The 27,717-nt window shown below is 40.5% G+C and overlaps 1 protein-coding gene across 1 annotated transcript in view; it reads left to right on the forward strand.

Moving 5' to 3' along the window:
* The first annotated feature begins 277 nt into the window (after positions 1 to 277).
* Positions 278 to 27,717, forward strand: part of LOC139561288 (phospholipid-transporting ATPase ABCA1-like) — a 230,979-nt gene continuing 203,539 nt past the window's right edge. The window contains exons 1-6 of the mRNA XM_071378277.1: positions 278 to 386; positions 10,552 to 10,679; positions 24,095 to 24,188; positions 24,961 to 25,102; positions 25,345 to 25,472; positions 27,198 to 27,325. Coding sequence (XP_071234378.1) covers positions 10,614 to 10,679; positions 24,095 to 24,188; positions 24,961 to 25,102; positions 25,345 to 25,472; positions 27,198 to 27,325 — 558 coding nt within the window. The 5' untranslated portion in view covers positions 278 to 386; positions 10,552 to 10,613. The remainder of the gene's footprint in view (positions 387 to 10,551; positions 10,680 to 24,094; positions 24,189 to 24,960; positions 25,103 to 25,344; positions 25,473 to 27,197; positions 27,326 to 27,717) is intronic.

The following is a 27,717-nucleotide window of genomic DNA, read 5'->3' on the forward strand; positions in this document are numbered from 1 at the left end:
AATGCAATGATCATCATTAGTGGCTTCAATACCAGCAGCTTCGTGTGACTTTAAATGAGGTATCAGTCATTTCTTACAATTTTCTTCAGTCATTTCCTTGTCATGAGATCTATTGTTCACACTTTTTGAATGGCATGCACAAATTATGGAGTGTGACTTTAACAGGTGGGGAGGTAGATGGGTAAAAAAAAAGACCATAGCGATCAGATTGGACTTCAGCCTTTCACGTAAGAGTGTCATAACGCTGAACGAAATTATTTACCAAAACCCTGTTGTATTGCTGGTGCGGAGATAAAGGCAATAGGTTCCCTTGATAAGGATGTAATAAAATGACAGTCTCATGTCATGTGTTTACCCGTGCACGTAACGAGACAGGAAGAGTTCGAGTGAGTATTCTGTTGGGGTAAAGGTCAGGTCAGGACAATATATAAGCACCTACTTTTGGCGATACCACATGCTTTGCTATAATCTATTTGCTTTGGACAAGCCGGTTGTCTACTTAATACTTAATGCTTACCTTCAGCAAAAGTGGTAATAAGTGAAGAACACAAACATTTAGAGGCAAAAGTTAGCTTGAGTGACATGTATTAGCTTAATGTCTTCTCTAATTTCGGTAAACATGCAATAAGTTGGTTCTAATGTGGCTAATTAGCAGAAAACGACTGCGTAATATGCACCAGATTAATATGACTCTACTGTCGTTGATTGATGCTAATAACATGCCGCTTTGAACATCTAAATAGCCTTAGTTCATGAAGAGTTGCTGTCTTTGCAGTGACCCATTTTCAACATTTCACAAACAATTTTGTTGTCAAGTTTTCAAAACTTCAAAGGGGCAGTCTGGGTGGTAAGTAAAAAAAATGGGGAAAAGTGTAATGTTATTTTTTATGATTTTATTGCCCTTGCGACCCAATAAAAACCAATTGTTCACAAATAAAGGGTCAATCTGGAACAACAAAGCAGTCATGTAACCACACTCCAAATCATACAGATCTGGATGGATATGGATGCAAGAACTGTCCGTCCATGACATTCAAATGTTAGTTTTATCCATGTTTTCAAGCTATACATGGTTAGTTTACAATATTATATATTTTTTTACAAAGAATTAAGTAACATAAGCTTATATTTAGGTTGTGATGGGGTACACGTTATATTGTTCAAGAATCAATGACTTATATATCATTCAATTCAAAGTCCAGACATGGATGTGCCATTTCCAGATTGCATCTTTAACACACACATAACACGGAACCCAAACCGGCTACGCGCTTGCGCCATCGGGCGCTATCGTGCATACATTTATTTTGTCCCCATATACCAAACGCGATCACGACACGCGGGTTAAAATATCAAAACAAACTCTGTACCAATGACATTAATTTGGGGACAGGTCTAAAAGCATTAAACATGTATGGCAATTTAGCTAGTTAGCTTGCACTTGCTAGATAATTTGTACTATTTACTTAGCTTGCTGTTGCTAGCTAATTTGTCCTGGGATATAAACATTGAGTTGTTATTTTACCTGAAATGCACAAGGTCCTCTACTCCGACAATTAATCCACACATAAAACGGCAAACCGAATCATTTCTAGTCATCTCTCCTCCTTCCAGGCTTTTTCATCTTTGGTGATTGGCATCTACACTTTCATAGTATTACCACGACAACCGGCAAAACATTTCATCTTTCAATCACCCATTTGGGTATAACCAATGAGGAGATGGCACGTGGGTACCTGCTTCAATAAACCAATGAGGAGATGGGAGATGCAGGACTTGCAGCGTGATCAGCGTCAGAAATAGGAACGACTTCTATTTTAGCCCATGGCAACGCAGACGCTCGTTGGAGAGTGTGAGCAGTGAGGGTGCAATAATTGAATGACATGGATTTCAAAATCTATTTTGCGACGTGTTCGGTCTGGTCAGCATGTAACACAATGGCTTTAATGCAGTTGGTTAAATTTTTCTGATTTCAATAACATGTTGAGTTAAAGCCATTGTACAGAATCAGTGGAGGAAGTATGAAACTGGTTGCAATGACGTCGTCATGACACTATTTACGACTTCAAAATTACTTCATCAAGGTCCTACTGGTTGTATAAAACAGTTGTGTTAACGTTAACTCATTCAAAACCAAAAAGTGACACACTAAATCTGTCCCCACTTGGTCAGAGAAGGAAGGCCAAGGTAGGCCAGGTACTGTATTGCTGAAGTGTACACAAAGTTGATTGAACTAAAGGGATAGTTAACCCAAATTACAAAATGGCATATTGATTTCCCTACCCTGAAATCAGTCTATGTACAAGGTTAGACATCAATCCATATTTAGTTTTGTTTACCTGGCCACTGTCTCCAAATGGAAAGAAACCAATGTAATTTTGCAATTTGTGTGAACTATCCTTTTAATATTAATGAGTGTCGAGATTCATTCTCTCCTATAAAATTCTCAGTAGCTGAATACGTGAAAATGCAACACTACATGCTTCAGAATGCTTACTGTAAAACACTACAATTTACAGGGTCATGCCTCTTCAGCTGCGAGCAAATAACATTCCATTGAGCCAAATTGCATGTAATTGTTTCTACATAGAGAAATCAAACAAGCTGCGCAGCATAACGGCTCCGATGCAGAGGCAAACCTTTCAAGACGACCATTTGAGGCCCCATCTTGAGCGTGCATTTTATAAATAGGAAATGACCTTCTGCATTTTTTATAACATAGGTTTCTGGTTATGTCAGAGCTTTTTTTACCCAATGATGTTGTCTGTGTAGAGCGTAATGAAATATTCAAGTACAGCAGAGACAAATACATTACCTAGTGCACACTGGGTTTCTGAAGGCTGTGGATGTCAGGAGCCTGAGCTAAATGTATTTATACAAAGTAAACACATTGTACTTTGTGAGGGCCACACAATATGCAGCCTTTGTTATACAGTAGCTACAGCCTTTAATAATGCAAATGTAGATATTGAACGGCATTTGAGTTGCTGTTAATAAAAATGTTCTCAGTCAACTCACCAGTGGTGGAAAAAGAACCCAATTAATAGAAAATGACTCAAGTGAAAGTCACCCAGTAAAATACTACTTGAGTAAAAGTCAAAGTATTTGGTTTTAAATATACTTAAGTATCAAAAGTATAACACATTTCTAATACCTAATATTAAGCAAACCAGATGGCACCATTTTCTTGATTTTTTTTGTATTTATTTACGGATAGCCAGGAGCCTACTCCAAAACTCATGCATAATTTACAAAAATAGAATGTGTGTTTAGTGAGTCCGCCAGATCAGAGGCAATAATACATTTGTAAATGTTTCAACCTGGTCCTGAATGACCCTAGCCAGCTGTTCAGGAATTGCTTGGCCGAAAGAGGGACGACAATACCTTGAAGGGACCATTCCATGGCCATGTTTTAAAGCACAGATGTTCTGGGGAATTAGTTTGGGGTGTTTAAGAGTTATTCTGGAGGGAAGTAGCATCAAGGAGTGAGCAGAAGGCCCTTGGCCCTCCTTCAATGCACTGTTGGTGGTATAATCTACTCTGGCTTTGTAAAGCTTACCAAACTGTCTGTGACAATGCAGGTTAAGTCCACGTGTAGGTTTATACTGTACATTTTTAGGTTTTTACTATGCAGTGCCTAGGCTTTTTTGGTTAGTGGTCTAGTTATTCTGGAATGTGATGTATTATTGTGCAGATTTCACCTCCTGCAATGGCACATAAAATATGTTAACTGTGATGGTTGTCTACAGTAACCCAGGCAACACTTATTTTTGTTACTATACACTACAGGTCAAAAGTTTAAAAACACTTACTCATTCAATGATTTTTCTTTCTTTTTACTATTTTCCACATTGTGGAATAATAGGGAAGACATCAAAACTATGAAACCAAAAAAGTGTAAAAACAAATATAAAATATATTTGAGATTTGAGATTCTTCAAATAGCCACCCTTTGCCTTGATGACAGCTTTCCACACTCTTGGAATGCTTTTCCAACAGTCCTGAAGAAGTTCCCACATATGCTTAGCACTTGTTGGCTGCATTTCCTTCACTCTGCGGTCCGACTCATCCCAAACCATCTCAATTTGGTTGAGGTCTGGGGGATTGTGGAGGCCAGGTCATCTGATGCAGCAGTCCATCACTCTCCTTCTTGGTCAAATAGCCCTTACACAGCCTGGTGGTGTGTTGAGTAATTGTCCTGTTGAAAAACGAATTATAGTCCCACTAAGTACAAACCAGATGGGATGGTGTATCACTGCAGAATGCTGTGGTAGCCATGCTGGTTAAGTACGTCTCAAAAAGACACAGCGTTTGGAACCAAAAATCTCTCATTTGGACTCCAGACCAAAGGACAAATTTCCTCCAGTCTAATGTCCATTGCTCGTGTTTCTTGGCCCAAGCAAGGCTCTTATTTTTATTGGTGTCCTTTAGTAGTGGTTTCTATGCAGCAATTCGACCATGAAGGCCTGATTCACGCAGTCTCCTCTGAACAGTTGATGTTGAGATGTGTCTGTTCCTTGAACTCTGTGGAGCATTTATTTGGGCTGCAATTTCTGAGGCTGGTAACTCTCATGAACTTATCCTCTGCAGCAGAGGTAACTCTGGGTCTTCCATTTCTGTGGCGGTCCTCATGAGAGCCAGTTTCATCATAGCGCTTGATGGTTTTTGCGACAGTACTTGAAGAAACTTTAAAAGTTCTTGACATTTTCCGTATTGACTGACCTTCATGTTTTAAAGTAATGATGTACTGTTGTTTCTCTTTGCTTATTTGATCTGTTCTTGTCATAATATGGACTTGGTATTTTACCAAATAGGGCTATCTTCTGTATACAACCCCTACCTTGTCACAACACAACTGATTGGCTCAAACGCATTTAGAAGGAAAGAAATTGCACAAATTCAGACACACCTGTTAATTGAAATGCGTTCAAGGTGACGACCTCATGAAGCTGGTTGTGAGAATACCAATGGTGTGCAAAGCTGTCATCAAGGCAAAGGGTGGCTTTTTGAAAAATATCAAATATATTTTGATTTGTTTAACACTTTTATGGTTACTACATGATTCCATGTGTGTTATTTCATACTTCTGATGTCTTCACTATTATTCTACAATGTAGAAAAACCCCTTGAATGAAGTGTTCTAAAACTTTTGACCGGTAGTGTATGTGTTTTTGTTTTTGTAGTTATTGTCATGTGACTTTTTTCATTATGCAAACATACTGGGCTAAACAAATGCTGCAGTCATAGGCAGGCCTTGATGTTCAAGTTACTTTCTCTGGACTCATTTTTTAAAAACATTTGGTTAGATGATTAACCAGAAGCACCTGCCAAATACTGCCCTGCTGATGTTCTTTGTGTTCTTGTTTTAATCTGATATACACTGAGTGTACAAAACATTTAAGGACACCTCTTTCCATGACATAGACTGACCAGGTGAATCCAGGTGAAAGCTATACTCCCTTATTGATGTCACTTGTTAAATCCACTTCAATCAGTGTAGAAGAATGGGGGAGACAGGTGAAAGAAGGGCTCGTGGTAATGGTAATGGTATTAAATAATGGAGCGGAATGAGGGGAATGGTATCAAATACATGATTTCCATGTGTTTGATGTCATTCCATTTGCTCTGTTCTGGCCATTTTTATGAGCCGTCCTCCCCTCTGCAGCCTCCACTGATCTATACCCATGTACATCTACAGGGTTATTACCTTGAGTGTAGACAATGTGTACATGTAAGCCTACATCTTCCTGACGGATTGTTTTGAGTAGGACGTCCTGCTTCTATCACAATAATGATCACTTCTAAAGCAGTACTTCTGCCACTGACGAGATATGTAGGTCAATAAAGCTGACCTGAAAATACCTTTTACCAAGGTTAATTCATCTTTGAATGTGAGCTACAGTTTCCCTTATTAATATAACTTCATGAATGAAGACCTCATCAATGTCAACTCAAATACCACAATATTTAGAGAGGAATATGTTGGATACTGATGTGTCTTACCAGGGAGTGATTTCTTGGGAAAAGCTGGTAATGATACAGTATACTTGCGTGACCCAGCAATTCACCTCTCCCCTTAGGCACTAATTAAAATTAACTTTGCCATAAGCCATCCCCTTGAACCTGCCTCAGAGACTTTTATGATTCCCACATATAAATAGAGCGTGTAATAGAGAGGGGGATAAAGAAAAACAGGGATAGATGGAGGGCCAAGAAGAAGAGGAGAGGGAGTAGCAAGAAAGATGGAGAAGGGGGGGGGCATTTGCTCTTTGGAAGGGGTGGAACATTCTCTGCCCTCCGATCGGATGACAAAATATCTGTTTACACGTTCCATCATTGCGGGAGTTGAAATAATGCACTCTGATTTAGTAAGTCCCCAAATGCCAGGCATGCATCAGCACTTTTATCTCATACTACATGCCTGTTATTTTCTTTTTCTTTCCTCTGCCTCGCTCTGTGCTCTGTTCTTGGCTCTTTGGAACTAATGACACCATTGAGATGTCTTGTGGCACAGCAACATATTTCAATTATTCAGAAGTGTTCCCTCTGTCACCAGGAGAAAATGTTTTTATGGAAAACCTGTGAGATTGTAGTGTGCGGCTGACTTTTTGTTTTGTCTGTATTGACATTTTTCTTGGGGTACAAAAAAAAGACATGTTATTGTAATATTTCAAAAGATGTATTAACCTCAGTGATCCACTTCCAGGTAGCTGTTGATGCCCCACCTATTCCTATATTGCAACAATCTCTCCTACGTCTGTATATAGTATGGTATAAGATGTATGTATGCGTTTCCTCATTTCTGCATAAATGGTATGAGTAGATAAAAAGTAGGACATAGTTCATGTACCTTTCCAGATCAAATCCATAGACCCAACAAGACTCTTAACAAGTTGGAGTTTACAGGTTTGGTTTTGTCTGTTTCTTAGAGGTAACAGTAGTTTAATGCTAATGGATTTGGAAACCTGGATGTACAGTAACCTCAACGTCCCCATGACAGTAAATAAAACATCTATGAAGTAGGCCTAGCGGTAAATAATGTAAACACAGAGTGAAAATGGAAGGAAGAGGAAATGGATAGTTAAAAGCAAAATATTTGTCCTGGGCTTTGCCTCAGGCTAAAACGCAAATCCTCTATCCTAATCTTTTGCTCCTAAAGTCCTACAAGTCTTTATGCAGGACATGAAGTTACAGTATCTCAAAGTAGCTTAAAACAGCATACTATACACATACTGTAGCCATCCTAGCTTAACGTCAATCTATATGGCCTATGATTTACAAATACAGTGTCTGATGTCTGGTGAAGTGTTAGCTCTGGTCCAGGGCATTAGTGCGTGTTCCTTCACGTTCACCAATGCCCTGGACCAGATCTTGTGTACTGTAGTGGTAGTACTACCAAAATTAAGTGAGAGTTGATTAGGTACGTTATTGAGATGGTAAATCATCAGGTTAAATGTATTATTTGGTTTAGAAAAGCAGTAGAATGCAGGAAAAGGTGACAGCGTGTCAATGATGGACCCAAAATCTGTTAAAGGCCTTTCTGTTGTGCAATTATTTCGTTTTTAATAAAGGTCACGATGAGAGTGTAAAATGCCATCGTATATCAATATACGTTTATTATCTGTTTAATCAGTGTGCCAAGGCCACTAAAATGTTTCATAAATCCTTTTAGTAACGCCTGAAATCGGGAAAAGAAAACAAACAGAAAAATTTGTATCTATGTTGATTTGTTGGCAATCAATTATCATACAACTGGTTTGTGTGACATGGTGAGGTTGGAACCAAGTGCAGAGAACAGAGCAGATGAGGTATCAGTGGTTAAGGATAAACATAATACTTTACTGAGAAACGGTAGCCGCAGGATCACAGTACACTTGAAAATCAACAAACACTACGTCTCAAACTCAATCATGAAACGAATGCACACGGTAAACAAATGTATGCTTCTGCAAAGGACAACAGAAAACACACCTCTTCAGGGAAATCATAATGAGTAAATAGGACACACCTGAGTGTCTGTAATGTCTCTAGGACGGTCTCTGTCGCCCTCTGGTGACAGGTAAAACCATAACAGTTTGTGCCTAGAATTCACATATTGTAACGGTACATTTTAGATATGGGCAACCATCTGGGATTGCTACGTTCTTTTTAGGCATTTTAAATAAATTATATTATAGCCTATAGCAGTTGGTTAATGAGGAATATATTCCTCATGAGCTTAGTTCAACTGTCTTACCCCATCAAAATTCAAAATATAATCAAGTTGTATTCCATTCTTTATACCAGTGCAATTCTAAACAAACACTCTATAGCTTCAAAACATGGTTAAAACTATAATTTTGACATAATGCACAGTATGGTCTGTTCTTGCATCCATAGCTCTGTCTATTAATTTGAGTGGTATATCAAGACCAATCCCTCAGCTCTTTAACAATCCCAGAATGCCCCTTTCAACAATGAATAAAACATACTTGGTAAATAATTAATATACTGTAAATACTACATATGAAATAAATAGCTGCCTCTTATCTTTAGACTGAATTATTTGGAATGTAAGGCGCATTTCATTCTTCATAATGACTTCCCTGTGGATGCCTGTACAAAGAATATACCCACCCTATAAGCAATGAATTGGTATCATTTATTAAGTAGCTGGAGTGTTGCGATTGATTCTATGTTAGATCAGCTTTAATATTGCAGATAGATTGTAAGGTTCTATAAATCCACTAACCCTACTACCCCTCCGCTAATTGGAGTAAACTAATTGACAACAATACTTAGGATTTCTACTTTCAGTTTATACACACTATATACATTTTATGGACACCGTATATTTTATATTAGCTATCTTTTTTGGTTTGTTTTTAGTCCTACCCTTCAGCTACCCTCAACCCCTCCCATCTATCGCTGAAAACCATCCAGTTTTGATTTCTATTTGCCATATATTTTTTACCTGGGTCCTGAAACTTTCTATTCTCATAGTATCTACAGATTGTGAATTAAAGATTAACATTTTTACTACGAGTATTATTATATTATTGATCAATTGACTATGGCTTTTAAAGTCCCCCAGCAGTGCTATTTGCAGAGTTAGCTCCAGGTAAATGTTGCAATTCTTCAGCCATTCCTGAACCTGTGACCAAAAATAAGCTACATATGGGGAGTACCAAAACAAGTGATGTAATGATCATAAACCATGTGCCATGGTATCAGCACATCGAAAGTCTCTTCCCAACTATTTTGCAACCTGTATGGTGCATCTGTCAATTTTTGGGTCCTTATTAAAATGGAATACTTTTTCATTTATCACAATTTTCTTTAATTAACCAATTTTGTTCTTAATGCAGGGCCAACAGACAAGTTCCTTACCCTCTTCCACTTGCCTCCATTTTTCCAGTAATGCTGCAATGAGTTGGTAGTAATTTTTGATTGAGCAGACATTTCCATAGATATTTGTTCTGTATTTTCTGGTGGATTAAACTGAAATTGCACCCAGCTTTCTATGGCTTGTTTTAAAAATACTTATTTCACTTTCAAATAACCAAAAGTGAGAGGTTGTCGTCTCATAAAGGGAAAAGGGCTATTTTTGAACAATGGGTGAGCCATTCTTACTAATCTGCTGGAAAACCAGTTTGGATTTAAGTACAACCTTTGTATGACTGATGCTTTTAGTGAGAGGTTCAATACTTCAATATTTAATAGTTTCAGCCCTCCAAATTCATATTCATTATATAAATGGGCCCGTTTAATTTGGGCTAGCTTGCCCTTCCAAATAAAGTGGAATGTTGCTCATATCATTTAAAAAACAAGTTGTTCAGTGTAGGCAGGGCCATAAGTAAATAGATAAACTGGGATTTGACAAAAAAATTAATCTGTGTGATATTTCCACACAAATAGACAGGTATTTACCTTTCAATGGTAGCAAGATCTTATCTATTTTTGCTAACTTTCTATTAGAATGTATCGTAGTGAGATCATCTCTTTCTTTCAGGATTTGAATACAGATTATGTCCACTTCACAGTCAGACCACATTATAGTGAAATCAGACCTTCATGCTGAGTATATGATAGTCTACCATTTTTATTGGTGTGGTTAAAACACGCTAATATGGGATCTCTGAGTACATCGAAAAAAGGTTTGATATACCTCAACTGGTATGCCATCCAGCCCTGGAGTTTTCTCGGACTTAAAGGCTTTAATTGCATCAATTAGTTCCTCCTCTGTAATTGGGCCTTCACGTCAGTCTTTCTGTACAGCTGTTAATTTTACACCGTTTTTTACACTATTAATACAACAAAATCCTTACAACAAGCTTCAGTTGGTGGAGATGGAAGAGACTAAAATGAAAACTACTTGAAGTACTTTGCTTCCATTTTCAAAATATGGTTTGGTGAATCATGGATGGCTCCAATTGTAACAAGTTTCTGTAAATTCTTTTTGGTAGCATTTCTACGTTGAAGATGAAAAAAGAAGTGGGTGATTAGTGACGTTCCCTTATGATGCGCTTGTTCTCTGTATTAAAACAAAAACCTTGCTTTTATTCCATTTAGGGTCTATTAAGTGGGGGTTGCCATAACGACGCTTTGGCAGGATATTGCCTGGATAAGGCATAATGGGTCTCCTGACACAACTCGGTCTGCTCCTGTGGAAGAACTTCACTCTTCGGAAGAGACAAAAGGTAACTGCACACCCTCTGTATAAAATCAATCTATGTCTGCTAAGATCGGCCAAATACGGGGCATAGAAGGATATATGACCGTGTGCTCGTGCTACAATGGACAAGGACATCTAAGGTATTGTAATAGTGGAAGAGTAGAGTGAATTGTCCTAAAACTGGTTCATATTAAATGTGAGATGCTGCCTTAATTCCCTCGCTGGAGAACGAGTCTTTCCCAGACACACAGTTGGAAGTGTCACCTTCCAAATGTTATGTCACTTGCAGCCTGTGTTTTAGCTTTTACAAAGTCAGCCTGATGGGAACAGAGGGGGCATTGGGAGTGAGTGGTTTGTATAACAGCTAGACTATACCTTTACCCACCAAAACAACCCTCTATATAACATGATACCTTAGGGATATGTGTATATGACACAATTTCAATTGTCTCGGTCCTACTGTAGCAAAATGGGCTCGTCATGCGCTTTGCTGATTTCCTGGTCAAAGTGAACTTTGTCCAAAGACTTTTAGAAAATTAGCTAAATAAGCAAAAAACATCCACTCTTCATCCAGGTCTCTGTTGATAGTTGTTGACTCCTCATCTTAGGTCGGAGTGTGACATACCGAGTTTGATACCAGCTGCCCTCCAATTTCGCTAGAAAGCTTTGACTTTTACTGGAATGTTGAAAACTATGTAACATTGATGATCCATCGTCATCTTCTCATCCAATACAGAAGGACATACAATAGAAACAACATATGAGTCAGTGACATTCCAGTAAACAGTACATTCTGAAAATATTCAGACCCCTTCTCCACATTTTGTTATGTTAGAGCCTTATTATGAAATTGATTAAATTCATTATTTTCCTCATCAATCTACACACAATACTCCATAATGACAAAGTGAAAACAGGTTTTTAGAAATGTTTGCAAATTTATAAAAAATAAGTATTCAGACCCTTTGCTATGAGGCTCAAAATTGAGCTCAGGTGCATCCTGTTTCCATTGATCATCCTTGAGATGTTACTACAACTTGATTGGAGTCTACCTTTGATAAATTCAATTGATTGGACATGATTTGGTAAGTCACACACATGTCTATATAAGGTCCCACTGTTGGCACTGCATGTCAGAGCAAAAACCAAGCCATATAGGTAGAAGGAATTGTCTGTAGAGCTCTGAGACAGGGTTGTGTCAAGGCACAGATCAGGGGAAGGGTATCACCTCCACCTTTCTGCCACCCTAGACCAATTTCAGTTTGCATACCGCCGCAACAGGTCCACAGACGACGCAATCGCCATCGCACTGCACACTGTCCTATCCCATCTAGACTATGTTAGTTTCTGTTCATTGACTACAGCTCAGCATTCAAAACCATAGTACCCTCCAAGCTCATCATTAAGCTTGAGGCCCTGGGTCTCAACCCCGCCCTGTGCAATTAGGTCCTGGACTTTCTGACAGGTCGTCCCCAGGTGGTGAAGGTAGGAAACAACATATCCACATATCGGTGATCCTCAACACTGGGGCCCCACAAGGGTGCGTGCTCAGCCCTCTCCTGTACTTCCTGTTCCCCCATGACTGCGTGGCCATGCACGCCTCCAACTCAATCATCAAGTTTGCAGATGACACGACAGTAATGGGCTTGATTACCAACAACGACGAGACAGCCTACAGGGAGGAGGTGAGTGCACTCGGAGTGTGGTGTCAGGAAAACAACCTCTCACTCAACGTCAACAAAACAAAGGAGAAGATTGTGTACTTCAGGAAATAGCAGAGGGAGCACCTCCCTATCTATACATCGATGGGACAGCAGTGGAGAAGGTGGAAAGTCACGGACAAACTGAAATGGTCCACCCACACAGGCAGTGTGGTGAAGAAAGCGCAACAGCACCTCTTCAACCTCAGGAGGCTGAAGAAATGTGGCTTTTCACCTAAACCCCTCATGGCAACTGCACCACCCTCAACCACAAGGCTCTCCAGAGGGCGGTTCGGTCTGCACAACGTATCACCGGGGATAAAACTACCTGCCCTCCAGGACACCTAAAGCACCCGATGTCACAGGAAGGCAAAACATATCAACAAGGACAACAACCACCCAAGCCACTGCCTGTTCACCCCTCTACCATCCAGGAGATGAGGTCAGTACAGGTGCATCAAAGCTGAGACCGAGAGACTGAAAAACATCTATCTCAAGGTCATCAGACTGTTAAACAACCATCCCTAACACAGAGAGGCTGCTGCCTACAAATCATTAGCCACTTCAATAAATTGATCACTATTCACTTTAATAATGTTTACATATGTTACATTGCTCATCTCATGTACAGTGGGGAGAACAAGTATTTGATACACTGCCGATTTTGCAGGTTTTCCTACTTACAAAGCATGTAGAGGTCTGTAATTTTTATCATAGGTACACTTCAACTGTGAGAGACGGAATCTAAAACAAAAATCCAGAAAATCACATTGTATGATTTTTAAATAATTAATTTGCATTTTATTGCATGACATAAGTATTTGATCACCTACCAACCAGTAAGAATTCCGGCTCTCACAGACCTGTTAGTTTTTCTTTAAGAAGCCCTCCTGTTCTCCACTCATTACCTGTATTAACTGCACCTGTTTGAACTCGTTACCTGTATAAAAGACACCTGTCCACACACTCAATCAAACAGATTCCAACCTCTCCACAATGGCCAAGACCAGAGAGCTGTGTAAGGACATCAGGGATAAAATTGTAGACCTGCACAAGGCTGGGATGGGCTACAGGACAATAGGCAAGCAGCTTGGTGAGAAGGAAACAACTGTTGGCGCAATTATTAGAAAATGGAAGAAGTTCAAGATAACGGTCAATCACCCTCGGTCTGGGGCTCCATGCAAGATTTCACCTCGTGGGGCATCAATGATCATGAGGAAGGTGAGGGATCAGCCCAGAACTACACGGCAGGACCTGGTCAATGACCTGAAGAGAGCTGGGACCACAGTCTCAAAGAAAACCATTAGTAACACACTACGCCGTCATGGATTAAAATCCTGCAGCGCACGCAAGGTCCCCCTGCTTAAGCCAGTGCATGTCCAGGCCTGTCTGAAGTTTGCCAATGACCATCTGGATGATCCAGAGGAGGAATGGGAGAAGGTCATGTGGTCTGATGAGACAAAAATAGAGCTTTTTGGTCTAACTCCACTCGCCGTGTTTGGAGGAAGAAGAAGTATGAGTACAACCCCAAGAACACCATCCCAACCGTGAAGCATGGAGGTGGAAACATCATTCTTTGGGGATGCTTTTCTGCAAAGGGGACAGGACGACTGCACCGTATTGAGGGGAGGATGGATGGGGCCATGTATCGCGAGATCTTGGCCAACAACCTCCTTCCCTCAGTAAGAGCATTGAAGATGGGTCGTGGCTGGGTCTTCCAGCATGACAACGACACGAAGCACACAGCCATGGCAACTAAGGAGTGGCTCCGTAAGAAGCATCTCAAGGTCCTGGAGTGGCCTAGCCTGTCTCCAGACCTGAACCCAATAGAAAATCTTTGGAGGGAGCTGAAAGTCCGTATTGCCCAGCGACAGCCCCGAAACCTGAAGGATCTGGAGAAGATCTGTAGGGAGGAGTGGGCCAAAATCCCTGCTGCAGTGTGTGCAAACCTAGTCAAGAACTACAGGAAACGTATGATCTCTGTAATTGCAAACAAAGGTTTCTGTACCAAATATTAAGTTCTGCTTTTCTGATGTATCAAATACTTATGTCATGCAATAAAATGCAAATTAATTACTTAAAAATCATACAATGTGATTTTCTGGATTTTTGTTTTAGATTCCGTCTCTCATAGTTGAAGTGTACCTATGATAAAAATTACAGACCTCTACATGCTTTGTAAGTAGGAAAACCTGCAAAATCGGCAGTGTATCAAATACTTGTTCTCCCCACTGTATATACTGTATTTTATACCATCTACTGCATCTTGCCTATGCCTCTCGGCCATCGTTCATCCATATATTTATATGTACATATTCTTATTCCATCCCTTTACATTTGTGTGTATAAGGTAGTTGTTGTGGAATTGTTAGATTTCTTGTTAGATATTACTGCACTGTCGGAACTAGAAGCGCAAGCATTTCGCTACACTCGCATTCACATCTGCTAACCATGTGTATGTGACCAATAAAATTTTATTTGATTCGGGTACCAAAACCTTTCTGCAGCATTGAAGCTCCCCAAGAACACGATGGCCTCCATTATTCTTAAATGGAAGAAGTTTGGAAACATCTAGACTGTTCCTAGAGCTGGCTGCACAGCCAAACTGAGCAATTTGGCTAGAAGGGCCTTGGTCAGGGAGGTGACCAAGAATCCGATGGTCACTCTGACAGAGCTCCAGTTCCTCTGTGTAGATCGGATAACCTTCCAGAAGGACAACCATCTCTGCAGCACTCCACCAATCCAGCCTTTATGGTAGAGTGGCTAGACGGAAGCCACTGCTCAGTAAAAGGCACATGACAGCCTGCTTGGAGTTTTACAAAAGGCACCTAAAGGACTCTCAGACCATGAGAAACAAGATTATCTGGTCTGATGAAACCAAGATTGAACTATTTGGCCTGAATGCCAAGCATCATGTCTGGAGGAAACCTGGCACCATCCCTACCGTGAAACATGGTGGTGGCAGCATCATGCTGTGGGGATGTTTTTCAGCGGCAGGGACTGGGAGACTAGTCAGGATGGAGGGAAAGATGAACGGAGCAAAGTACGGAGAGATCCTTGATGAAAACCTGCTCTAGAGCACTTAGGACCTCAGACTGGGGTAACGGTTCACCTTCCAACAGGACAACAACCCTAAGCACACAGCCAAGACAACGCAGGATTGGCTTTGGGACAAGTCTCTGAATGTCCTTGAGTGGCCCTGCCAGAGCCCGGACGTAAACCCTATCGAACATCTCTGGAGAGACCTGAAAATAGCTGTGCAGCAACTCTCCCCATCCAACCTGACAGAGCTTGAGAGGATCTGCAGAAAACAATGGGAGAAACTCTCCAAATACAGGTGTGCCAAACTTGTAGCGTCATACCCAAGAAGACTTGAGGCTGTAATTGCTGCCAAAGGTGCTTCAACAAAGTACTGAATAAAGGGTCTGAATACTTATGTCAATGTGATATTTATGTTTTTTTACCGGGTATTGTGTGTAGATTGATGAGGGTGAAAAAAATATTTAATCCATTTTAGAACAAGCCTTTAACGTAACAAGATGTGGAAAAAGTCAAGGGGTCTGAATACTTTCCTAAAGCACTGTAGTTCCTGAATTTGAGGACTTAGTCTCTTATTCAGGTTAAAGGTTCAACTCCCAATATCATTTTGCCCTGGCCAATTCCCCCGACCCTAGTCATTAGCTCCTCACCTCGCTCTCTTTACACACACACCTCTCTCTCGCATAAACCTAATGTAGCAGCTAATGAAGGTTGGGGAGTAACTGATTGCATGTAATCTGATTACACAAAAAAAACATCAACAGCTAAAATAGTGTAATCGGATTACAGATACTTTAGAAAAACTAGATGATTACTTCTTGGATTACATTTAATTCAGAAAATATATTTGCGAAAAAATACACTATGACACCATTCTGTTTTCTCAATGACATTCAATTCAGAATTGAAAAAAGGCACAGGTTTAAGTTTGTTCCACCTGAGCAAGTCTGACCACAAGTCAGAGATCACTATGATGATCCATTTGATGGATCCTTTTTGTCTTCTTCTGCCTCTCAAGGGGATAGTTATCCAAAAGTAACTGAAAGTAATCAGATCACGTTCTGAGTTTGGGTAATCCAAGAGTTACGTTACTGATAAAATCTTGGGACGGGTAACTAGTAAGTGTAAAGGATTACATTTAAAAAGTTACATACAAAACCCTGCAGCTAATGGCGTATGGGCCATATAATACTCTGATGTCACCAACCAGCCATACGGTCACAGACTATACTGACTTAAGGGAGATGTTGCCACAACAGCAACGCCTAGGTCAGAGCTTGTTGTCAGTGAAACTATACTGCCTCCAGGGATGCCATTGTTTGTTTACAGTAGATAAAATAAGGCCCTCAATTTTTTCAGTCAATGTCAATCACATAGTTTTTTGACTTTCTCATAGTGACGGTGATGAGAAAAACACCCACCAGTACACCGGTTTCCCTATGGATAAAGCACAGTAGGCTGCACCTCATTCCAGCATAAAACAGCAGACTTTGGAAAGTTTTCATGTCAGTTTTTTAATAAAGTTTTGACTTTATACTCGATACAGATGACCAGTGGAAATTTTAGCATGTAAATCTTAGGGGGCAAACTAAAACATTTTTGGAGGGATGCATGCCAGCAAAGCCACTACACAATACAACACTAAACAATACATTAATGGCCCTATAATGGTGACTAACGGTGCCCACAAACTGCTAGGGCCTACATAAAGCTGTCCCAACAGCAGAGTCTCAACAGCAGTCCCAACACCTGACCACTGCTACATCTGGCTATCAGCGGACCCTTGTCTGGCAGCGAAACTGGTTCATTCAGCCTCATTTACTGCCTTTAAAAAGACATAGCTGACATGGCTGACTTGCTTAAACAGATGTGTTTTTTACTGATAATTGAGATGTACAAACTATGGCATAAGGGGACGACAAGCGGATACAAGGCAATCTGCAATTTCGATTAAGAAATTAATGAGCGAGCTAGGACGGACGTAGTCAGTTTAACTATTTGTTCAGCACCTTTGAAATGTACAGCGATAGAATTCAGATCATGGGCCTTCTTACAGTGTTCTCCCTGTACACCAAGTCAGAACCGTAGGATAAATGAAGGGGGCATATAAGCAGACAATGAAAGCTCTTACAATATTCAATGATTGCATTTCTCTAAAACAGGTTATAGGCCACATGTGCACCACCAAGTCAGAACAGTACGCGAAATTAAGAGGTGTAAATAGACCAAATTATTAGGTGAGGCACATGGGCTACTAACAGTTTACTACACAACATACAGTTAATATTACTTTCTTAGCCACAGTATACATATCTCTCTGGCCTATTACATAATTTATGCAGCAGCATACAAGACATTTTTGGACTCACCTTGTTGTGCCGTGCTCACTTGAACATGAAGGTGGCGCAGTGGGCCTTCGTGGGCAAATTTTGTCATCAAACTTTGTCATCAAAGTCTGGCATTCTTTGGATTTATGGTGCTTTCAAATCAACTGGGAACTCTGAAAAAACAAGGTTGAATCATGATGACATCAGTGATCTTCAGGTCGTAGCTCTAGAAAGAGGCCTGAGTTCCCGACTTACAATTCGGAGTTGGATGACCGTTCAAAAAGTATTTACCCAGTCGGAGCTAGTTTTTTCCCCCGAGTTCCCAGTTGTCTTGAACTCACTGAAGTCAGATTTCCTAGCTCCGCGTTAACAGTTGTTTTGAGCATGGCAGAAATGATGTTGGATTTACAGCAAGGCCAATGTTGAATGTTTATCATTTTAAGCTTGGAAAAGAGACCCTTAACCCCAGAACTGGGACCACACACCCACTCCGCTGAATAGCAGGCTAGCAGGCTAATGCTTGCAGCTTGCAGTTAGCCGCTGATTCCTTCCAAACTACTTTTTTTTTTACATTGTTTTAAAACTGATATGTGACACGTATTACTGGCAAAATAAAAAAACATTTAGCAAAAAATGTGGGGCTCAAAACAATTGGGGCTCTGTTTTGAATTAGAACATGTTAGGGGAAAGAAACATGGGATATTGACTGGATGGGTGTTAACAAGGAGAAAGGGTCTTTTAGAGGTTAATGGCCAATTCAATTAATCACTGACCAAGCATTTTAGTTTTTTTTATAAAAGGCATGAAACTGATTTTATGGTTCAACATTTCACATAATTTCATAGGGAGAGATTATCCATTCACAAAGACCACTGTGTCCAATGGCTAATGCCTAGAGAGCCCTGTATTGAGAGAGCCCCCATGATCCTTCTCTTCTCGCTCTTTCCTCTGGTACTCTGGAATACATTATAATAAATCCCATTCTCAGTGGTACCACAATTTCCCTGACACATGGAAGGCTGATGAAAATGGAAGATATGTGAAATGACCCAAGACATCCCTCAACAACTGGGGGTTTCGTATTGATAATGTGCTTTGACTTTTGGATACATACAGTATAACATTGTGGAGCAAGAAATAGCTGAGTGATTATGTACTGTATCAACCAAATCCACTTGGTGTGGCTCATTTATGATGGATTGTGGATCACTGGAGAAGCTACAACACTGAGTAACAACAAATGAAACACCTATATACAGTAACATGTGGTTTGACAACTTGTACAACTACTGTATTGGCAGAGGAGCAGTGGTGGAAAAAGTACCCAACTGTCAAACTTGAGTAAAAGTAAAGATACCTTCATAGAAAATGACTCAAGCAAAGGTCAGTCACCCAGTAAAATACTACTTGTATAAAATTATTTGGTTTAAAATATACTTAAGTATCAAAAATAAAAGTTTTAATCATTTCAAATTCCTTATATTAACCAAATCAGATGGCACCATTTTCTTGTTTTCTTTAAATTTACCGAGAGCCAGGGGCACACTCCAACATTTCGACATCATTTACAAACGAAGCATGCAAGTTTAGTGAGTCCGCCAGATCAGAGGCAATATGGATGACCAGGGATGTTCTGTTTATAAGTGTGTGAATTTGACTTAGATTTTTCTGTCCTGCTAAGCAAAATGTATCGAGCACTTTTGGATGTCAAGGAAAATGTATGGAGTAAGAAATACATTATTTCCTTTATGAATTTAGTGAAGTAAAAGTAAAAGTAAAAAGCAAAAAACGACTTAAGTGGTACTTACTTAAGTATATTTACTTAAGTACTTTACACCACTGCAGACGACCGTCTCACAATGCCATTATGTATGGCATAATAATGAAATGACACATGCCATAGAGACTCCATAAGTTGTTCACTTTTGAGACGATTGACAACAATAGACCTGTCAGTAGAAGAGCAGTAATGGTTTTTAAGGCTATGGACTCTTGCGAGAGCCGCATTGTGATCCCGGCTAGTGCTGCCTCTGATTTCTCTAAGCAGCTAGGTCACTCCATTAGAGATGATGGGGGAGATGAACACGCCGCTAGACAAGGTCGGAGGAGGGAGAGAGAGAAGGCGCCGAGGGACGCGTAAAAGCCTAAATGAGGGAGGGAGGTGAAGAGTTGAGGCGAGATGTAGCATTGTAATATCTTTCTCCCTAGTTGGCTCCCTGCGAAGCCTGTAGACAGCTCCCGCTGTTCGAGCACTTTGACTGTTGTTCTGAATTTCCCTCTCAAAGTGAACTCTAGTCAAGAGGGGAACGCAGGTACTCCTACCTTGCCCCTTAGCTACACAAGTTGCCATGGCAGGAGTATTTCCAGGCTGCATATAGGAGTTGGTTCAACATTAGCAAGTTCGCCGACTACACTCTTAGGAAAAAAAGGAGTTATCTAGAATCTGAAAACCCCTTTTTGGTTCCAGGTAGAACCCTTTTGGTTCAAAGTAGAACCCTTTTGGGTTCCATGAGGACCCTTTCCACAAAATATCTACATGGAACCCAAAAGGGTTCTACATGGAACCAAAAAGGGTTGTCCCTGGAACCAAAAAGGGTAATCCTATGGGGACAGCCAAAGAACCCTTTTTTTAAGAGTGTATGGCTAGTTGATGCATTTAAGTGAGATAGCATAGGGCAAGAGTACCATTGAAATTCTGATTAGCTAGGAGGGGTGAAAAGCCTCCCATCTCCCATGCCACGGTGAAATTGTACTCACAGTGTTCCTAGCCATCTCTGCAAAGGGCAAATGAAGATATAGACTAAGAGAAAAACTAAAAGAGAACACATCAAGCCTCCATTTGGTCCATCGTTTTTTCTCTCCATTCTTCATTCCCCGGGGTTATTTGGAATAAAAGGCTGAGATCTTTGATGTGGTAAGAAGGGATACGGGCGGGTGGTGAAGTGAACATATTAACGAAGGGAAGGGACCCATGGGTCCAGACACTCAGGTTTAGGTTCCATTTATAGCAGAATGGGCAGTGTCTGTGTCCCAAATGATCGCCTATTGCCTATATAGTGCACTACTTTTGATCAGAGCCTTATTGGGCAGCCCAAAATAGGGAATATGGTGCCATTTGGGATGCAGACAGCGTATGAGGAGATGAGGTGAGTTAGCTTTGGCCGGGCAGAGGAGTGGAGGATTCAGTGAAGCTTGCAGTCTCATCCTCTGTAAAAGCTCAAAGGTATAGGGATGTAGAAGCCGACCGACCTGACTGCAATGACTATGCTTTGACACACACACACACACAGGCGCCGATACGCATACACACACACACACACACACACGCTCCAGTGAACTCTCATTCACGTCACTGAACCATACCCAATGATTTGAAAAAAGCACATTTGTACATAACAGGTGATTTTGCAGAGGTGATGCAATTTACTGAAACATCTGACGGCTCTGTGAGAGAGCTGCATTTTTGGTAATCATAGATGGGTTGCTATAGTTTTTGTTTCAAATTCCCTGGAATCATCAGGACCTTTACAGTTTTTCTCAATTGCGTGAAAGCTTTGTTAAATCAATGCTGTTGATTTTCAACATGGTGTTCTCAAGACACGCAACTCTGTGGCCTTCTGCAAAACAGTAAATGCATTTTCAAAATGAAGTTTCCTTCTCAAAACGTAAATACATTCATCAAAACGATAGTATACCGTCACAATTGCTAATACATTCCTCAAAAGAACACGACTGCCTGCATAAAGGTTAACACAAACAGGCAAAACGTCAGGACAGAGACAGAGTGGAGTCGCAGTTCAGTGGCTCAGACACGAGACGTATGTGGAAGGGACTACAGGCAATCATGGACTACAAAGGGAAAACTAGCCACGTCGTGAACACCGACGTCTTGCTCCTGAACACCGGCGTCTTGCTCCCGAACACCGGCGTCTTGCTCCCGAACACCGGCGTCTTGCTCCCGAACACCGACGTCTTGCTCCCGAACACCGACGTCTTGCTCCTGAACACCGACGTCTTGCTCCTGAACACCGGCGTCTTGCTCCCAGACCAGCTAAACACCTTCGCCCGCTTTAAGAATAACACAGTGCCACCGATGCAGTCCGCTCCCAAGGACTGTGGGCTCTCGTTCTCCAACGTGAGTAAGACATTTAAGTGTGTTAACCCTCACACGGCTACCAGAACAGACGGGATCCCTAGCCGCGTCCTCAGCATGCACAGACCAGCTGGCTGGAGTGTTTTTATGGACATATTCAATCTCTCCCTATCCCAGTCTGCTGTCCCCACTTGCTTCAAGATGTCTACCATTGTTCCTGTACCCAAGAAAGCAAAGATAACTGAAATAAATGACAATCGCCCCATAGCACTCATATCTGTCAACATGCTTTGAGAGGCTAGTTAAGGATCATATCACCTCCACCTTACCTGACACCCTAGACCAACTTCAATAACTAAATAAGAATGCTGTTCATTGACTATAACTCAGCCTTCAACACTCCAAACTCATCATTAAGCTCGGGTGGTGAAGGCAGGAAACAACACCTCCACTTCGCTGATGCTAAACACAGGGGACCCACAAGGGTGCGGGCTCAGCCCCCTCCTGTACTCCCTGTTCACCCATGACTGAATGAGCTGATCATGGACTTCAGGAAACAGCAGAGGGAGTACGCCCCTATCCACATTGACGGAACCGCAGTGGAGAAGGTGGAACGCTTCAAGTTCCTCGGCGTACACATCTCTGACAACCTGAAATGGTCCACCCACACAGACCGGCTACCACCCGGTTACTCAACCCTGCACCTTAGAGGCTGCTGCCCTATATACATAGACATGGAATCTCTGGTCACTTTAATAATGGAACTCTAGTCACTGTAATAATGTTTACATACTGGTTTACTCATCTCATATGTATATACTGCAATCTATTCTACAGTATTTTAGTCAATGCCACTCCGACATTGCTCGTCCTAATATTTATGTGTTTCTAAATTCCATTCCTTTACTTTTAGATTTTTGTATATTGTTGTGAATTGTTAGATACTACTGCCCTGTTGGAGCTAGGAACATAACCATTTCGCTACACCCGCAATAATGTCTGCTAAATATGTGTATGTGACCAATAAAATATGATTTGAATTGATTTGATCTTGAGTCAAATCTGACAAAATAAAAAATCCTAGTTATCAAATTGTTTTCTTTGAAGTCCCTAAATCATGATGATCAAAATTTGTAATACAACTATCAAAAGGTGCAGAATTATGCAAAATGACTCTTTATGTACAGTACCAGTCAAAAGTTTGGACACACCTACTCATATTTGAGATTCTTCAAAGTAGCCACCCTTTGCCTTGATGACAGCTTTGCACACTCTTGGCATTCTCTCAACCAGCTTCATGAGATAGTCATCTGGAATGCATTTCAATTAACAGGTGTGCCTTGTTAATTTGTGGAATTTTATTCCACTGTCATTCATTAGTGTCATCACAATCCAAGTCCATGTATTCAAAACTGTACATAGGCTTGGACGTTCCGACGGCAAGCAGAAACACACTCCCCAGTAGAAATAAGGAAAGGTGAATACAGTGGAGGAACCACAACTGATATGAATGTATAGGCCACAATCCACACTAAAGCAAAGCTCTATAATGGAAAGTCACAGTGTTGGAGATGATAACTTAGGAGTAACTCCACTTTATTTTCTTACCATCTCTTCAGATCTTTCCCTATATTGTACCTGGTGTTCTACTGTTAAAGCCATGTACAATTTTGTGTAATAGTACTTACTGATAGCTGGAAATAGAGAACACATTTGCAACCTTTTCTCTTCTGATGAAAACTACCTGTTGATATTCTGTGAACAGAACACTTTACAGTGAATGTTGTATTCATTGATGACAATTGTATTTATGGTTTTGCAAAAGTGGGTCTAAAATATGCAATTGATGTACAAAGGCAAGAAAATGATCCGCCATTCTGCGAATGTATTTAAGCATTTGATCATTGTTGGTTTGCTATAGTTATGTTTACCCACGGTTTCAAAGAAATGCTGGTACGCGATTTTTTTTTATTGTGGACAGTAAATGTCATAACATAACACGCATGGCATGTTATTCATATTAGATTATATGGCATTTGTTGCAGAAGTCTATGCATTTGGCATGCCGATTTGAATATACAAGGTATTTTATTGTGACGACAAACAATGTGACCCCAACTCCACTTCAGCAACAAGTGTCGACCCCTACCATTTAAGGCTAGAACACCGGCATTAGCAACACAAACACAGAGACTAGAATGGGATTCATGAGGTAATATACTGTCATATGATATAATATGATTTAACATGAGGTAATCTGTCTACTTCATCTTCAATTCAGGTGCGTCTGGTGGTGGAGTTGTTGTGGCCTCTCTTTCTGTTCTTCATCCTGGTCTGGGTGAGATCAACCACCCAACCCATTTACCAGGGCGAATGTAAGTAGAATGGTCCCAGTTTAAGCAAACTGCATAAAGTATTTACAATTTAAATAGATGCTTCACAAATAAACTATAGGCTCACAAATCATATGACAAATGTGACACTATATCAATTCCCCCCAAATGAAATCTATTGCACTACAATTACAATGTTTCTTATCGTGAAATGCAAGCGTGTCCCTTCCTTTCTCCAATTTCTGCTGTAACTTTGTCACCTGATGAAAGTAGCAATGTCACCGTGGCCCAGCAAATGTCATACCTACGACTATAACACACTGTTCAGTATCACTCTTCCTACAAACTCTCATTAGTATAATGTACATTTTCGGACACCCCTACTAGATGGGCTTATGTCAAAGTGCAGCTTATGTCAAAGTGACATCAAAATATACAAATTTGAGTTGAGTCTGGGATCATTTTTGCATTTTAGATAAGCCTAACCCTTCTCCTAACCTGTTACGTTAATTCTCCTATCTTGCTGCGAAAGTTCTCCTAACCGGCTACAAAAAGTCACTTCTGACCATAGCTATATACCATCTAGTCAAAACCCTATTAAAGTGGACGAGGGAGTACGCAAGATGGCCGCCGAGTCAGCTGACACTGACACACAAGTCAGCAGACACAGAACATGAACACACACACTAAGCAATTCCCTAATTAAAGCCATAATCTGAGGACACTGCAGAAAGCTGCAGAAAGATGGTGGAGGATGAAGACTTTTAGGTGCTCATGTATGGAAGGAAATGACAGCTTATTTTTTGGGTTCAAGGTCATTATCCAAATAAAGCCATGCCTTCCGCCGGGGTGCTGCCTTGGCTTCAAGGCATGATATGTAACATAGACAACCCATGTGTAAACCATTCCACGCCAGGAGAAGCACCGGGACAAGTCAACAACTTCAACAATTCCATGTATGTAGAAGGGCAACCTTTTTCAAGCCATTTACCTACAGTGACAATTTCCAAATTTACTGTAAATGATCCTAGTTTGAGTTAATTATTTCACCTTGATAATGGCAGGTTTTGGTAGTCAGTTAGCCATTGATGTTCCTTTAGAAAGTGAGTTACATCACATTTGAAGTAGGCCTATTAGCTATCTTTCATTTAGCCATGCATTGTCTAAGACTTTTTTAATTCTTCCTCTGTCCAACCAGAATTGCTGGGATGTTGATCGAGTTACAGTCACTTCTGGCGAACAGATCCATCATAACCAAGATCCAGACGCTTTCCGGTGATGTGGACCAGTGGGTTTTGATTCTACAGACATCAAACCATGAAAAAGGTACAGAGTTTGAACCGTTTTCAAATTGTTCATACAGTTTTTTTTAGGGCACTAGAAAATCATGAGCCCATTGCATTGATGATCTACTTCAGCACACCAACCCAACTGATCCTGTACTCACTGTTCAATACACTGAGGACCATATTAATGAACTAAGTTCTAAGCCAAACCTTGAATATCTCATGAATAATAAAGCTTTTACAGCCACTGACTAATGGCTCAGCAGTAATTGGAACAGTATAATACTTTACCAGACTGACAATCACTTTGCCATAGATTTGACCACGGTCCTTTATCAACTAGAGTAGTCCATTCACGAGGGTGACAGTTTGGAGGATTTGTTATTCTCTGAGATCACTCGAAAAACAATGACAACTGATTATTTATGATCTAATTTGCCGTGTGGAGTGGCAGATCGTTTATCTTCATAAGTTGCTACTTTGCATTAGGCTCATTTAGCCTGATGATATTCAGATTTTCACAAGGCACCTAATTTGCAAATAGGCAAAAGTGGGCCCAGCCATTGTTGAGGCTCACACAAACATCGCACCCAAAACCGTATTTGCATTTTGGGGTCACAGGCTTGTAATATACAAGATTAAATCCATCAGAGATCTAAGGCACGGCTTAATTAATGGGATATGCTGTCTGAGGCGACATGGCGAAAGGTCATATAACACAAGGGAGAGGCAGAGGGATATCAAAGGGATATAAATGGCAAAGGTGATTGTGTTGTGCTTCTCACCGGAGATGTTTAAAAGTGTTGGGGTGGGGACTCCAATCTCGCCCGGTAACCAAGTTCAGACAGAGCCCAGAGGATGTTTTTGTTTCGACCTGTACAAGTGTCATGTTGTCCTACCTTATTGATGGTGTTGAAAATGATCATGACAGAGGTAGTAGCAGTTTCAGTAAGAGTATAATGACAGGATAAGTATCTCTACCTTGAATTCCTATAAGCATGAATGAAACGTCATAGGTACATACTATCATTTATTTTCTACCATATTACAATGCCATGTATGTGGCTTATGTCAAAATGTTCTCTGCATATTCTCCAATATTGCTACTCATGAGTTTGTTTCAAAAGCAGATTTCTTGAGAATACTCAATGAACCATGTAGCCTAAGAGATAAACATTGTGGAGTGAAGTAGTAATGGGCTGTCTTTGGCTTGTGATCTGCACCCAGACATTCTCACCAGTCTAAGCGGGGAGGATTACATTAAACAGTCGATTGGTTTTGATGTTGTCATTTCGACCAAGACTATCAGTGGGCATCTAATCAGTACAAAATGACTGCTTAACTGACTGATGCATGTTTAGCAACGATGTGCCAGCTCCCACTAAAACAATACCACTGTCGACCCTCCCTCGCTCTTATCCACATTTTATTGCAACATTCACCTGTGGAATACAATACAATTTCAACTCTGATTACGACCAAATGCCTCCCAAAGTGATGTTAAACAAAAAATACAAAGCAAAGCAGTTTGGGAAATGCTACACTTAAATATATCAGTTGGATGCTGTCAATATCAAATGAGTAAGGAACATCACATTTTCCAAACCCATCTTTGATGTTCGCCACCCCTATGGAGTATACTGTTTTGCATGCCGTCTATCAAAACAAACTGATACAGCTCCCTCAAAAATAGTTTTCTTCCCAGATCCATTCTAATTCTGCCCGAGTGAAAGCACACTACTTGTTCTCGCTCTTCATGTTTAAGGTCAGCCCATTCCTCTGAGAAGTATCCTGAATGACAATGAAATGTTCACCACATATCTGAGGGAAAACTTGTCCATGCCATCGACGGTAGCCGACAGTCTGATTACCTCAAATATTCGCCTGAATGAGGTGAGTCAGCATCATTTTTTTCACAGCATTGTACTGCAGTGGTCTGGAAACAACAAGATGTAACGTTTTGGGTGACCTGAACACATGCACATAGAAATATGCATTATAGATCTGTCATTCTCATTGAAAGCAAGTCTAAGAAACCATAGATGTTCTATGTGCACTATTTCTATGCTTCCTGTTCTTAAGGTTTGTTTTTGTGTCTTTTGCTTTCGGTTATGTACACCGTCTTCAAACAACAGAAAATACAATATTTGTGGTTATGGAAAATATATTTTACAACTGTTTAGATGGTACAATAAACTGAAATTAGGTGAACTATTAGAATTTTAGCAACCAGGAAATGCCAGAGGGATTTCTGCATAGTGCATCTTTAACAAACACAACATGAA

This window comes from Salvelinus alpinus, chromosome 31 (genome assembly GCF_045679555.1).
Source record: "Salvelinus alpinus chromosome 31, SLU_Salpinus.1, whole genome shotgun sequence".
Classification (NCBI taxonomy): domain Eukaryota; kingdom Metazoa; phylum Chordata; class Actinopteri; order Salmoniformes; family Salmonidae; genus Salvelinus; species Salvelinus alpinus.